General features: G+C 43.1%; 1 protein-coding gene across 5 annotated transcripts in view; it reads left to right on the top strand.

Moving 5' to 3' along the window:
* The window catches only part of IMPDH1 (inosine monophosphate dehydrogenase 1), a 303,033-nt gene that overhangs the window by 223,804 nt on the left and 64,573 nt on the right, over positions 1-14,656 (top strand). For all 5 annotated transcript variants that reach the window (XM_029615228.1, XM_029615232.1, XM_029615229.1 and 2 more), the window contains exon 10: positions 9,342-9,437. In XM_029615228.1, coding sequence (XP_029471088.1) covers positions 9,342-9,437 — 96 coding nt within the window. The remainder of the gene's footprint in view (positions 1-9,341; positions 9,438-14,656) is intronic.

The raw sequence follows: 14,656 nt of genomic DNA, 5'->3' as shown, positions 1-14,656 counted from the left end.
TCATTCTAGGTGATTTCAACATGCATGTTGATAACCCTACCCTATCACCCAACTGTGAAATACTACTCACAGCCTTCACAGCGCTAGGCTTCACTCAATTAGTTAACAAACCTACCCACAAAGCCGGCCACACACTAGACCTGATCTTCGTTAACGCTGCAATCAAGCCCGCATCTATCCCAAATTGCACTAAGGTCCCGTGGTCAGATCACTACCTCATAAAAACTTCATTCTCTATAAAAGATACCAACCCGGCTTGCATTCCTTCGCCCTCCTTCAATTACAGGAAAACTTGCTCCCCAGAAGACCTTAACAATCACCTTTCACCACTACTCCACCAACTGGACCTTACAGATCCGAACGCAGCACTTCGATCATGGAATACAATCACCGAAACTATAGCTAACAAGCTATGCCCTCCTATTACAAAAAAACCACACCAGAATTCCTCCAAAAGACAGCCATGGTTCTCTTTAGAACTAAGAAAGCTCAAACTCCAACTAAGACAAAATGAGGCTAAATGGCGTAAAAACCCAGGAACCAACACCCTTTCAATCTACAAATCATCTCTGCACCAATACAAATCAAGCACCCTAAGATCCAAGAGGGACTACTACGCCTCGAAGATACACAACCTTGTATTCGATGCCAAAGCCCTCTTCAGCTATGTAGCCAACCTCACACAATTAAACCAACCAGAGATTGCTCATGACCAAGCTCAATCGAAAGCGGAAGAATTAGCTCTATTCTTCAGCAACAAAATCAATACTCTTCTATCGCAGCTCCCCACGAACCCCACTGTTCCACTAACCACTCCTCAACCTTCAATCAACTACACTCGGTTAGAAGAACTTGACACAACTTCATCCACTGAGATCCAAGGAATTCTAAGGAAAATGAAACCTTCCTCTCACCCTTTGGATCACATCCCAGCCAAACTACTACTATCAATTCCAGAATCTATCTCCAAAACCCTGGCAGATATCATAAATTGCTCCCTTACACAAGGAATCTACCCTGACAACCTCAAACTTGCCTCACTCAAACCCCTTCTCAAAAAACCAAATCTCGACCCAAACGATTCTAACAACTTAGACCGATAGCCAACCTCCCATTCATAGCCAAGATAATGGAAAAATTGGTAAACTCACGACTCTCAAACTACATTGAAGATAATAACCTTCTATTCCCATCACAATACGGATTCCGTAAAACCTTAAGCACGGAAGCCCTCCTCATCTCTATGACTGACCACATCATCCTAGGCTTAGACAAAGGACAAGCCTTCCTTCTGATACTACTCGACCTTTCGTCTGCATTTGATACGGTCAATCACTCCCTTCTCATTAACCAACTCATAGCCATAGGTATCTCAGGCACTGCCCTATCATGGTTCAGAACCTTCCTCAGCAACAGAGGATATAAGGTTAAGATTCATAATAAAGAATCCTCTCTTCACCCCGCGTCAGTTGGAGTCCCTCAGGGCTCATCCCTGTCTCCTACCTTGTTCAACATTTATCTGTTACCCTTATGTAAACTTCTCACCGACCTCAATCTCAAACACTTCCTCTATGCAGACGATATTCAGGTCTTGATCCCCATCGAAGAGTCACTCGCAAAAACACTGTCTCACTGGGAAACCTGCCTCCAAAACATCAAACAGCTTCTCACAAGTCTCAACCTGATACTAAATTCATCAAAAACGGAACTTCTACTCATCACACCAGAAAACAGCTCCCCCACACACACTCATCCCACCGTACCAAATACTACACAAGTAAGAGACCTAGGAGTTCTAATTGACAATCACCTAAACCTGAAAGCTAACATCAACAAAACCACCAGAGACTGCTTTTATAAGCTCCAAGTGCTGAAAAGAATACGACCTCTCTTCCACACACATGACTTTAGAACGATTCTACAATCAATTATTTTCGCAAAGCTGGACTATTGTAACACCATCATGCTTGGTCTCCCCTCATCACACACCAAACCATTGCAAATGGTCCAAAATGCCTCCGCCCGTATACTCACTAACACCAGGAGAAGAGAACACATAACCCCAATCCTGATGGACCTTCATTGGCTGCCCATACACTTCAGAATAATCTACAAGGCCATTCTCACCATTTTCAAAAACATCCATCAATTAGCTCCAATCGATCTCCATATCCCCCTCCGATTACACCATTCAACAAGACCGACAAGAGATGCTTACAAAGGATCACTTCAAGTACCACCAGCCAAAACTACCAGACACATCACGCTTAGAGATCGGGCATTCTCCACAGCCGGTCCAACTTTATGGAACTCCATTCCCCCGGATCTTAGAATGGAACCCAGCATCTCAACATTCAAGAAAAAACTCAAGACGTGGCTATTCACGCAGGCATTTCCTAACTCCAACATTATTTAACTCATCAATCAACACGCTCCGCTAATAATAACATTAATAGCCACCTCTTACAATGTTATTTATACAATGCTAATTATACATATATATAATCATCTGATCTTCATTTTCCTTCTCTCTCCAAGTTATTGATTTCCTTGTTATATGTAACTGCTTTTCTGCACTTTTGTTCATATTGTAAAGTTTTATTATTATTGCACCCCTGTTTCTTGTGAACCAGCATGATGGGACTTTCGTCCTGAATGTTGGTATATAAAAAAACTTAAATAAATAAATAAATAAATCTGTACTTGGACCGATCTGGAAAGGAATACGACAAGTGAGATTATCTAACTTGCGGATGATACTAAATTATTCGGAGTAGTTAAATCACAAGCGGATTGTGACACATTACAGGAGGACCTTGCAAGACTGGAAGATTGGGCATCCAAATGGCAGATGAAATTTAACGTGGACAAGTGCAAGGTGTTGCATATAGGGAAAAATAACCTTTTGCTGTAGTTAAAATGTTCGGTTCCATATTAGGAGCTACCACCCAGGAAAAAGATCTAGGCATCATAGTGGATAATACTTTAAAATCGTCGGCTCAGTGTGCTGCAGCAGTCAAAAAAGCAAACAGTTAGGAATTATTAGGAAGGGAATGATTAATAAAACAGAAAATGTCATAATGCCTCTATTTTATTTATTTTATTTATTTGCAATTTTTGTATACCAACATTCGTTCGGGGAACATCATATCGGTTTCCATACAACATAAGGTAGCCAACTGGGCTTTACAATGAACTGATAGGCGAACTGGGTATCAGGGAAGGAGGGGGGAAGAAAACAAGGGTACACTGTACAAATTAACAAACGATATAGTATGGATGGATATATACAAAGAGGGCATTATATACAGGTGAATTCCATATATCACTCCATGGTGAGACCACACCTTGAATTCTATGTACAATTCTGGTTGCCGCATCTCAAAGATATAGTTGCGATGGAGAAGGTACAGAGAAGGGCAACCAAAATGATAAAGGGGATGAAACAGCACCTCTGAGGAAAGGCTGAAGAGGTTAGGGCTGTTCAGCTTGGAGAAGAGACTGCTGAGGGCAGGATATGATAGAGGTCTTTAAGATCATGAGAGGTCTTGAAAGAATACATGTGACTCTGTTATTTACACTTTCGAATAATAGAAGGACTAGGGGGCATTCCATGAAGTTAGCAAGTAGCACATTTAAGACTAATTGGAGAAAATTCTTTTTCACTCAATGCACAATAAAGCTCTGGAATTTGTTGCCAGAGGATGTGGTTAGTGTAGTTGGGTTCAAAAAAGATTTGGATAAGTTCTTGGAAGAGAAGCCCATTAACTGCTATTAATCAAGTTTCTTAGGGAATAGCCACTGCTATTAACTGCATCAGTAGCATGGGATCTTCTTAGTGTTTGGGTAATTGCCATGTTCTTGTGGCCTGGTTTTGCCTCTGTTGGAAACAGGATGCTGGACTTGATGGACCCTTGGTCTGACCCAGCATAGCAATTTCTTATGTTCTTAAGATATGACTTACCGCACAGATTTGTACTGACATTGATGGTGGCTATTCCCCACCAACCTAACCTCAGGAGCACCTTTTCAGTTGCCCCCTCATCAGCTCATACGACGGATGCCTCCAGAAAGGACTAGGGAGCCCATCTGTCCAACCTAAAAACTCAATGTCTTTGGTCTCCTCAAGAGAGCACACACCAAATCAATCTTCCTGAACTTCGAGCCATCTGGACAGCTCTTCAAATGTTTTCTGCTCAAGTTCAGGGAAAACATCTCATGGTATACACAGACAACCAGGTCGCCATGTTCTACATAAACAAGGAAAGAGGGTCAGGTTCATGGATACTCTATCGCAGGGGTCGGGAACCCATGGCTTGCTAGCCAGATATGGCTCTTTTGAGGGCTGCATCTGGCTCGCAGACAAGTGTCGCCACACTTTCCAGTCCCCCGCTGACCCAGCTGCTCCCCGGTCCTCCTCCGCCCGAGCTTAAAATGCTGTCAGCCCGGGCGGAACGCGGCAGAATAGCTGGAGTCGGCGGCACCGGCATGCTCTCTTCTTCCCCCCCCCCCCCCCCCCGGCCCGGAAGAGGAAGTGGAGAGCATCGGGTGCGTGCGCGGCAAGAAGAGGCCACGCTAGTGTGGTCTGCGTCGATCCGAAAAGAAGACTGCAGCGCGGCTCGGAGGAAAATGAAGAGCTTCAACCGCGGCCGATGGGACGACTCCTCCGCGAGGGCTGAAAATGAAGGAGGTTAGCGTTGGGAGGAGGCTGCTGCTGCCGCGAGTTGTGGGGGAGAGAGAGTGAATGAGCGAGCAAGCATGTGTGTTTGAGATCCTTTGTGTGTGAGCGAGAGATTGTATGTATGTCTGTGATTGAGAGCCTGTATATGTGAAAGAGAGTATGTCTGTGATTGAGAGCCTGCCTGTGAGAGAGAGAGAGCATGAATGTAAGTTTACCATTGGGAACCTGTATGTGTAAGTTTGTGATTGAAAACCTGTTTGTGTGAAAGAGTATGTGTGTATGATTGAGATCCTTTGTGTGTGTGAGAGAAATCATGTGTATGTATGATTAAGAGCCTGTGTGTTTAAGTAAGAGAGAGATCATGTGTGTCTGTGTGTGATTGAGAGCTGGTTTAGGTGATGGAGCATGTGAGTATGTGATTGAGAGCCTGTGTGTAAATGAGAGAGGACATGGCTGCATGTGAATGAGAGTCTGTGTGAGAGAGAAAAAGACAGCATGTATTTATGTGATTGAAAGCCTGTGTGTGTGTGTAAATGTGTAATTAAGAGCCTATATAAGTGAGAGAGAAAAAACATGTGTATATGTGAGTACTGAGAGCATGTGTGTATAGGTGTGTCATTGAGAGCCAGTGTGAGAGAGCACTGGTATGTGACTGAGAGAGGAGAAAGTTCCAAGCAAACCACCCCGCCTCCTTCTAATTCAGAACAATCTCAGGACACTTGGATATCAAACGTTCCCAGGTATGCAGAGCAAAAAAATTTTTGTATCCTTATTATTTTTCATTACTGGGTCTTTGTGTCTGCTATTTTGAAATATTTTGTTGCTATCTGGAAATGTTTTTTGAGTTTTTAATTGTTGGATATTCCACTCATCAGCTGTTTCGAAATATGTTCTTTTTGTTAGTACAGTTTTACTGCTGATGATTTTATATTTCTTGATTTGTTTTATAAGGATGGGTGATGTTTCTTTTTTCCTTTGTTACACTGCATACAGAGACTCTGGCTTGTTGCAGTTTCCAATTCATTTTTTTCTGCATGCTTCTTGTTATGCGTTTTGGTCTCTTTATTCTGTGTTAGGTGAGGGACAGCACGTGATTCAGGTGAGGTTTTCTGCTGGTGTGTAGTTTCTGTGTAGGACTCTATAGCAGCCTGACTTGGTCCGTTTTCCTAATAGGAGATGTATTGGTGTCTTAAGGCCTGGTATAATATTTTCAGAGACTTATTGTACTTTAAAAGTGTGATCTTACATAAAATGCACACATTTACTTGTATTTAGTTTTAAACATATTGTATGGCTCTCATGGAGTTACATTTTAAAATATGTGGCGTTCATGGCTCTCTCAGCCAAAAAGGTTCCTGACCCCTGCTCTATCGGGAAGTACTTCGGATACTGTCTCGGGCTATCACAAACGAAGTATTGATGCAAGCCACTTACCTACCAGGTTTAGACAACGTCACAGCAGATTGCCTCAGCAGAATTTTACATCCTCATGAATGGACATTAAATCAGAAAGTAGCAACCAAAATCTTTCAGTGCTGGAGCAACACAATAATCGATCATTTTGCCACAGAGAATAACAGTCAGACACGGAAATTCTGCTCCATTTACCCGAGCAAACTTAGTCATGCTCCAGATGCCTTTCTCATCCCATGGACAGAGAGCTTGCTCTACGCTTACCCCCACGCCCCCCATTCCATTACTATCAAGAATGATTCAGAAATGCATCCGAATCACAGTAGATATGATCCTCATAGTTCCAGCATGGCCAAGGCAACCATGGTATGCATATCTCAAGTGACTATCCATTCGCCCACCAATTCCACTGGACAACCATCCACGTCTGCTAACACAGGAAGGAGGATCCCTCCTTCATCCAATGCTTCATTCCCTCCACCTAACAGCATGGTAATTGAACGGCAATTACTGAACCACCTGGGACTTCCATCTCATTGTGTCCAGAAAGCCTTCAACCAGACGTAACTATGTGGGAAAGTGGTATCATTACACAGAATGGTGCAAACCGCGATGACTAGATCCCTTCTTCTCAACAGTCACAGAACTGCTAGAATATCTCCATACGCTCTACCTAGCTGGCTTAGCGTATGCTTCAGTTTGGGTGCATGTTAGCGCCATTGCAGCTTTCCACCACTCTCGTAATGGTCTTCCCATTTCCAACCATCCTTTAATCTCCAGATTCATGCGGGGCATGCTACGTTTAAGACCACTAGTAACAAAACCGCTTATACCATGGAATCTCTGTATTGTCCTTGAACAACTGATGCTGTCACCCTTCGAAACGTTAGATTCATGCCACATAAAATACCTAACCTGGAAAACGGTATTTCTAGTGGCGGTCACATCAGCGAGGAAAGTGAGCTACAAGCCTTGGTTCACTACTCCCCTTATTTAGAATTTTACCATAATAATGTCACTCTTCGCCCTCATCCTACCTTCTTTCCTAAGGTGCTATCGGCTTTTCACATTAACCAGTCAATTTCACTACCAATCTTCAAGCCTAAGCCTCTTGATAATGAACGAGACACTTCTAATTCTTTGGACTGTAAAAAAGCATTGACTTATTACAAACAAAGAACCCAGTCTCAATCCAGACCATCTCATCTGTTCCTTTCCTTTAATCCTAATAACCCAAATCAACCCGTCTCAAAGAACTATTGCTAGTTGGTTACCCCAATTCATTCAATTCTGCTACAATAAACATTCCCTTGACTTGACCGCAAAACCTAAAGCGCACCAGATACACACGACAGCAGCATCTGTTGCCCATTTAAGAAAAGTTCTGCTACTGGACTTCTGCAAAGCGGCAACTTGGTCTTCTCTTCATACCTTCACATCCCACTACTGTATCGAACAGCAGACATCTTCCGATGCAGCTCTGGGTTCGGCGGTCCTGTCAACCCTTGTTAATTAGTAATACTGTCTACCTCTTTTGCAGGGTGGTGTCCTCAACTCATAAAATATACTACATGGACACAACCCGGGAGCTTGGGACTCCCAGACAGCATGGCTAATTCAGCCCTGCTATCGATGGGAAAAAGAAAGTTGCTTACTGTAAACGGTGTTTCCGTAGATAGCAGGACGAATTAGCCATGCGATCCCTGCCCACCTCCCTAGACAGTCTACACATACTTACCATTTTTTAATATACATCTCGCTTGGCTACAAGAGACTGAGGAAACAAGGTGATCGCGCAGGAAGCTCACCGCACAGCTGCACAGAGTTCAAAACTCTATTACTGAGAACTCCGCCTACTGACCGGTCACAACTCACTCCCAGACAGCATGGCTAATTCATCCTGCTATCTACGGAAACATCATTTAAGGGAAGCAAACTTGCTTTTACCTACATAATAGCAGTTACCAGCATACTTTTTCTGTCTTTTCCGCTTTATTAGAATAGAGTGGAGTAGCAGCCTGATAGTTAGTACAGCAGGCTGAAAACCAAGATTCTAATCCTGCTTCTCTCAGTGATGATTCTGGTAATCTTGGGCGCAAGTTGCTTCACTCTTCATTGCCTTGGGTATTAACTTAGATTGTAAGACTTCTGCAGCAGGGAAATACCTACTGTACCTGAATGTAACGACTTGGTCTGATTAGGAAAGGTGCATAATCAAATCCAAGACAGTTCTCCACTTTTGATTCATTCTGTGAAAGTATGTCTGGTTGTTTCTGCTACAGTGCTGCAGTGTTTTTCCATCTAGGAATCTCTAGATTTGAGCCTGCTAGGGACTCTACCACTGAGCTAAAAGAGCAGCTGTCCTATCTTTTAGCTAGTAGGAGACCCTTATCTACTTTACCCTTATTATACTACCCTGTTACCTAAAAATTATCTAAACCTGAATAATGTCCTAATTAGATTTGGATTTTTCTGGTGGTGATTGAGGGGTCATACAGCCAGCTACCAGAAATGCCTGGGAACTTTACAGAGTTCACCTCTTTCATGGCAGCATTGCCTCTGCAGTTTAATATGGCCGAATGTAAGAAAATATAGCATTAAAGATATTGGCCTGTGAAAGAAGAAACCATTCACATGTCTATTCACCCTGCATGCAGGTTAATTTCCCTCTCCATTCCTCTAGCCTTTTTCTTTTCTGATATATAGCAGCAGGGAAAGACTATAGCTGTTGACAATGTTATTTGACTTCAGTATTTTCCTAATTTCAAGGTGTTAAAGGGTGAGGAATCCACTTTTCTCACTCCAAAGAGTTCTGTGTCTCAGGGCCTGTTATAGTAGGCTGGTTTGTACTTTGAAATCAGCTGCACTCTTGAGAGATTACTTACATATTGCTGCCTTGGAAGACCTATATAAGGGGAGGGGTAGGTGCTTACATTTTTACCTATTATTCCTCCTCTCTTCATGCACATTCCAGATGGCATGTTCAGGCATCTGCAAGAGGGGGTACCTTATTTTGCTTATTTGCTAACAGGCATTACCACTGCAGCTGCCCCAGTCGATGGAGAATCTGGGTCCCCTATACTGCAGGACAAAGCACTGCAGTCTGAGCCACAGAGCCAGCTCATGATTATTAAAACTAATGGGATGTTGGAGACAGACTGCAATTCTGGTGCTTCAAGAGTGCATGTAAGAAGAGTTGGCCATTGCTGCTGTTGTATTTAGTCTCCTATCTCGTTCGGCTCCACAGTGGTGACAGCAGCTCAAGCCAAGAACCTCATTGATGCTGGAGTGGATGCTCTCCGTGTGGGGATGGGGTGTGGCTCCATATGTATTACTCAAGAAGGTAAGTCCAAGGAGTTGTGTAAAGATGAATATTTCTGGTGAGCCCTTCCTTTGAAAGCATCTTAGAATAGGCTCTTAAGCTTTCTTCAATACCTTGTCTTCTTGGGTCCCATATAGCATGTGTTAATTTACTTATCTTTCATCTGATTAGACTCCATTAGGCTACAGACTAATTAAACTAATTTTAAAAAACTTCTTTATCTTGCATGTGCCTGGATTTTTTTTTAATATCATTAACGGCATTTGGTTTCAGTTTTTATTTTATTTTTCTTACAGTAACTTTATTATAGCAAACATATTTACCCATAAAAATGAGGGTTTTTCCACTTATTCACCACTTTTTTTCTTTGTTGTAATAAACACTGATAAACTACTGTGAAAAAGAAAAAAAAACTGAAAACAAAGGTCCCTGCTTATCTTACAGCCCTCAGTCAGGGTTCAATAATGTAACCTGTTTGCCTATGTTTAAAAAAAAAAAAAAAAAAGTTAAAACCAAAAAAATATGGATGTCCCCCCAAAAAATATAACTGCCATCAGAAATAGTCTGTGCCTTTAAGGTATCATGCAATGGAGTCTTATCACCTTAATTGGTGAAACCTGTTCCACTTCTTAATCAGTCTGTGGGAGACTGAGTGGTTTTTCCTTGGCTGGAGGCACAAAGCCACACTGATTCTAGCCTTTTTCAAACAGGTTTAATTTTTGTTTACACCAACCCAGCACAACACTGGACTGCCTACCTTAGCAATATTCACTTACATACAGGGTTTATAGACTGTCTTGCCTCTGGACAGTGTACACTCGCTCCCTTCTGGTTTGGACTGAATTACTTTACAGGAACTGCCTCTCCTAGAGATTCAGGAGCCTCCTGAGCCCAGTGGGAAATACACTCCTATGCTCCCCAGCTGGTCCTGCTCTCAGGCCTCTGGGGTCCTTCCCACAGAGCTCTCCCTCTGTGGGATTTAACCTTGTCCTGCACATACAACAAGGGAGAAAATTGGGTAACACTTCTACATTGTCTTGTAAAAACAGTCCCATATAATTTTTTTGAAATATTTTCATTTGCAATTTAAAACCACTTCTGACATGTAACTATGCTTATCTGACATATGTAACAATGCTTATCTTGTGTGCAGCATAGCACAATCTTTTCAGTTTGAAATCACTTATGGCATTTGTATAGCACTTGTCTTATGTACAAAATAGCACAGATTCAACTTTTCAAGTAGCCTAAGATCCTGCATGACATTTATGACAACACTTATGTTTAGCACAGCATATTACCAATGTTTTACGCAGCTGTTTCAAAGACTTCATTAGGGGTAACTGAAACAAAGTTGGCATGCTTGTCCAAAGCTATGTGCATCTCATCTGTTAAATGAATTCAAAGCCACCTCTGTCCAAGGATGTGTCTATATCTGACTGGCTATTGTGAACTGCACATTCTCCCAGGACAAGCAGGATGGTAGTCCTCACATGTGGGTAACGTCACTGGACTGAGCCCTTTCACAGAAAACTTTTCTGTCAAAGTTCTAGAACTTTTGACTGGCACACTGAGCATGCCTTAATTCCTGTAGCCACAGGGGTCTCCCTTCAGTCTTTTTTTTTTCCGCGCTGCAGTTTGCCTTGTGGTTAGGAGCTCTGTGAGAATTCTCACACATTTTCTCACGGAAAAAAAATTATTTTACTTCCAAAAACATTCCCTCATAGGGGTCTTCCAGCGTGATAGTATTTTTCCATTGTTTGATGAGTAAGTTCACTATCCCTGGTCGGTTCCCACTCCCACTTTTTTCGGTGTCCGCAGGCCATCGACCGTTTTTGGGCCTCAACCTCTGCCATTATGGCAACAGGTTTCCGAAAATGTCTGGCGTGCCCTCGAACCATGTCGATTACCGACCCACATGTCTGTGTGTTGTGCCTCGACTCATCACACGACGTGTCTCAATGCCCAAGTTAAGAACATAAGAAATTGCCATGCTGGGTCAGACCAAGGGTCCTTCAAGCCCAGCATCCTGTTTCCAACAGAGGCCAAAACCAGGTCATAAGAACCTGGCAATTACCCAAACACTAAGAAGATCCCATGCTACTGATGCAATTAATAGCAGTGGCTATTCCCTAAGTATAATTGATTAATAGCCATTAATGGAGTTCTCCAAGAACGTATCCAAACCTTTTTTTGAACCCAGCTATACTAACTGCACTAACCACATCCTCTGGCAACAAATTCCAGAGCTTTATTGTGCGTTGAGTGAGAGAGAATTTTCTCCGATTAGTCTTAAATGTGCTATTTGCTAACTTCATGGAATGCCCCCTAGTCCTTCTATTATTCGAAAGTGTAAATAACCGAGTCACATCTACTCGTTCAAGACCTCTCATGATTTTAAAGACCTCTATCATATCCCCCCTCAGCCGTCTCTTCTCCAAGCTGAACAGCCCTAACCTCTTCAGCCTTTCCTTATAGGGGAGCTCTTCCATTCTCCTTATCATTTTGGTCACCCTTCTCTGTACCTTCTCCATCTCAATTATATCTTTTTTGAGATGTGGCGACCAGAATTGTACCCAGTATTCAAAGTGCGGTCTCACTGTGGAGCGATACAGAGGCATGATGACATGTTCTGTTTTATTTACCATTCCCTTTCTAATAATTCCCAACATTCTGTTTGCTTTTTTGACTGCTGCAGCACACTGAGCCGACGATTTCAATGTGTTATCCACAGTGATGCCTAGATCTTTCATGGGTGGTAGCTCCTAATATGGAACCTAACATTGTGTAATTATAGCATGGGTTATTTTTCCCTATATGCATCATCTTGCACTTAGCCACTTTAAATTTCATCTGCCATTTCGATGCCCAATTTTCCAGTCTTACAAAGTCTTCCTGCAATTTATAACAATCTGCTTGTGATTTAACTACTCTGAACAATTTTGTATCATCTGCAAATTTGATTACCTCACTTGTCGTATTTCTTTCCAGATCATTTATAAATATATTGAAAAGTAAGGGTCCCAATACAGATCCCTGAGGCACACCACTGCCCACTTCCTTCCACTGAGAAAATTGTCCATTTAATCCTACTCTTTCCTGTCTTTTAGCCAGTTTGTAATCCATGAAAGGACATCGCAACCTATTCCATGACTTTTTACTTTTCCTAGAAGCCTCTCATGAGGAACTTTGTCAAACACCTTCTGAAAATCCAAGTATACTACATCTACCGGTTCACCTTTATCCACATGTTTATTTTTTAAATTTATCATGGCTTGATGCAACTTTTTGAAAAGTGAATCATGATTCATAAAAGGTCCATGCTTGTCCCAGTATGATCTGTGTTTCAAAAGAATCTGCCTCAGGGGTTACTTTCTGCCATTATGGGTTTCCAGTAATGATCCTGTACAAAGTGACAGTCATTTTATACCACATTCATGAGACCAAAACTACCAATGAGAAAAAAGCTCATTGCAGTTCTTGATTGGTCCAACCACCCAATGCTCTCATCCATTTGAAAAGAATTATCAAATACTGCATTTCACCACATTATATATCATTCAGTCTCCTCATTCGGTCACTAAGGTAGCACTGTATTCAATGTAAAAATCAATACGGTTCCTTGTAATTGTGCTTATGATCCTCTTCCCTCTAGGTTTCCTGTAGATCTTTCACTCTCCATTTTAAGTTGGGAAAGAGTGGGAAAAACTCCATATAATGCTATACAATGGGTCCTTGCTTCTTTCCAGTCTTCAAACAGCTTCAATGTTCAGTGAGCCATATTCAAATTGCTTTCTTAGTATGTCCTATATTAACTTTTGGACATGGACATTATATCACATAAACCACAAAAGATGTTTAAAAAAACATTTGTCTACTTTCTGAATGATTTTAAATTTGGTCATGGGATGTTCCCAATTTTTTCCTGAAATAGTTTGAGCATACATATCACAGTGTTGATGTATGTCCCAAACTCCTCATACCTAGCATATCTCACACTTCAGGTAATGCTGCTATGTCACCTGATTTTTAATGTTAGATCCTCTAGAATAAGGTGCTAATAAGATCCTCTAGAATAGGTGCTAATAAAAACACTTTCCTAGTGTGTAGCAGATGGACTCAGGACCAATGGGTATAGTGTGCTCCTGATAGCAGTTGGAGATGGAGTCAGATTTCAATCTGACATCAGCACTACATATACCCCTGCAGGAAGCTCTGCTCTTCAGTATTTTCAGTCTCCCTAGCAGTTTGGGACTCTACTCACGCTTGCTCAGAGTTAAAAAATCCAAACCAAAGAAGAGAAAACATTTAAAAATCTTACCTCTACAAGATGAGACCCGCTCTCCTGCGGTGATACCTATGGGTCCCTCCCCCAGTCGAGAATTCCTGAGGTGATTTCCAAGATCTCTCAGAGGTAAGCCTCGGTCCGGTAGCCGGTTCCCGATGTGGACTTAGCCCCCAGGAGGGAGCGGCTGAGAGGCAGCGGGTGCAAGACTGAGTGTGGCAGTGAAGGTATTTCCCTCTCCCCCCACAGCCAGAGAACGCCTGGCACGAGACTGGGAAGCGCCGAGACAAGGTAAGGTAGAAAACTTAAGTCTCCGAGGCTCGGATAGCTGCACAGATCGCCCGTTGGCATCTGCCCCATTGGGTTGAGCAGCCCCTCCAGGCTAGCCCCCGATCCGGCTCAAGGGTCCTCCAAAGTGCAGACCCTCTGGGGGGGTCGCCATCTTAATCGGGTGGTCGCCGACGCCATTTTCCCCCCTTGATCGCCATACTGTCCGCCTAACTGAGCCGTGCGCACAGCGGCGAGCCAGGCGCATAACATAGTTGTGTGCACAGCGGCACGCACATAGGTGCCGTGCGCACAGCAAGGCGCATGAGGGTGCCAGCTGATCAGCGCCGGGCGCACAAGTTAGACTGCGCGCACAGCAGCGCACGCATCCCCGGAAGAGCACAGACCGGCCTGCACGCATATCTTCGCAGCCTGCACGCACACCCTCTGCGCACCTGGAGGGCATATCTAAGCCTCCAGACGGGCATATATCTTTGCACAGACCAGGGTTGAACACCCCTATGCGCACAATCCATGGCACCACCAGCCAAGATAGCCAAAGCACAAGCACTCTGCCCAGCCTGCCACATCAGAGCTGCGCAGCATGAAGAGGCTACTGCCCTGTGCCTACAGTGCGAGAAGGCTTTGGGGGAACCATGACAAGGTGTGTGTGTCGTCGTCCCCCCCC

This window comes from Rhinatrema bivittatum, chromosome 9 (genome assembly GCF_901001135.1).
Source record: "Rhinatrema bivittatum chromosome 9, aRhiBiv1.1, whole genome shotgun sequence".
NCBI classification, from domain to species: Eukaryota; Metazoa; Chordata; class Amphibia; order Gymnophiona; family Rhinatrematidae; genus Rhinatrema; species Rhinatrema bivittatum.
This window is presented reverse-complemented; position numbering and strand designations above follow the sequence as displayed.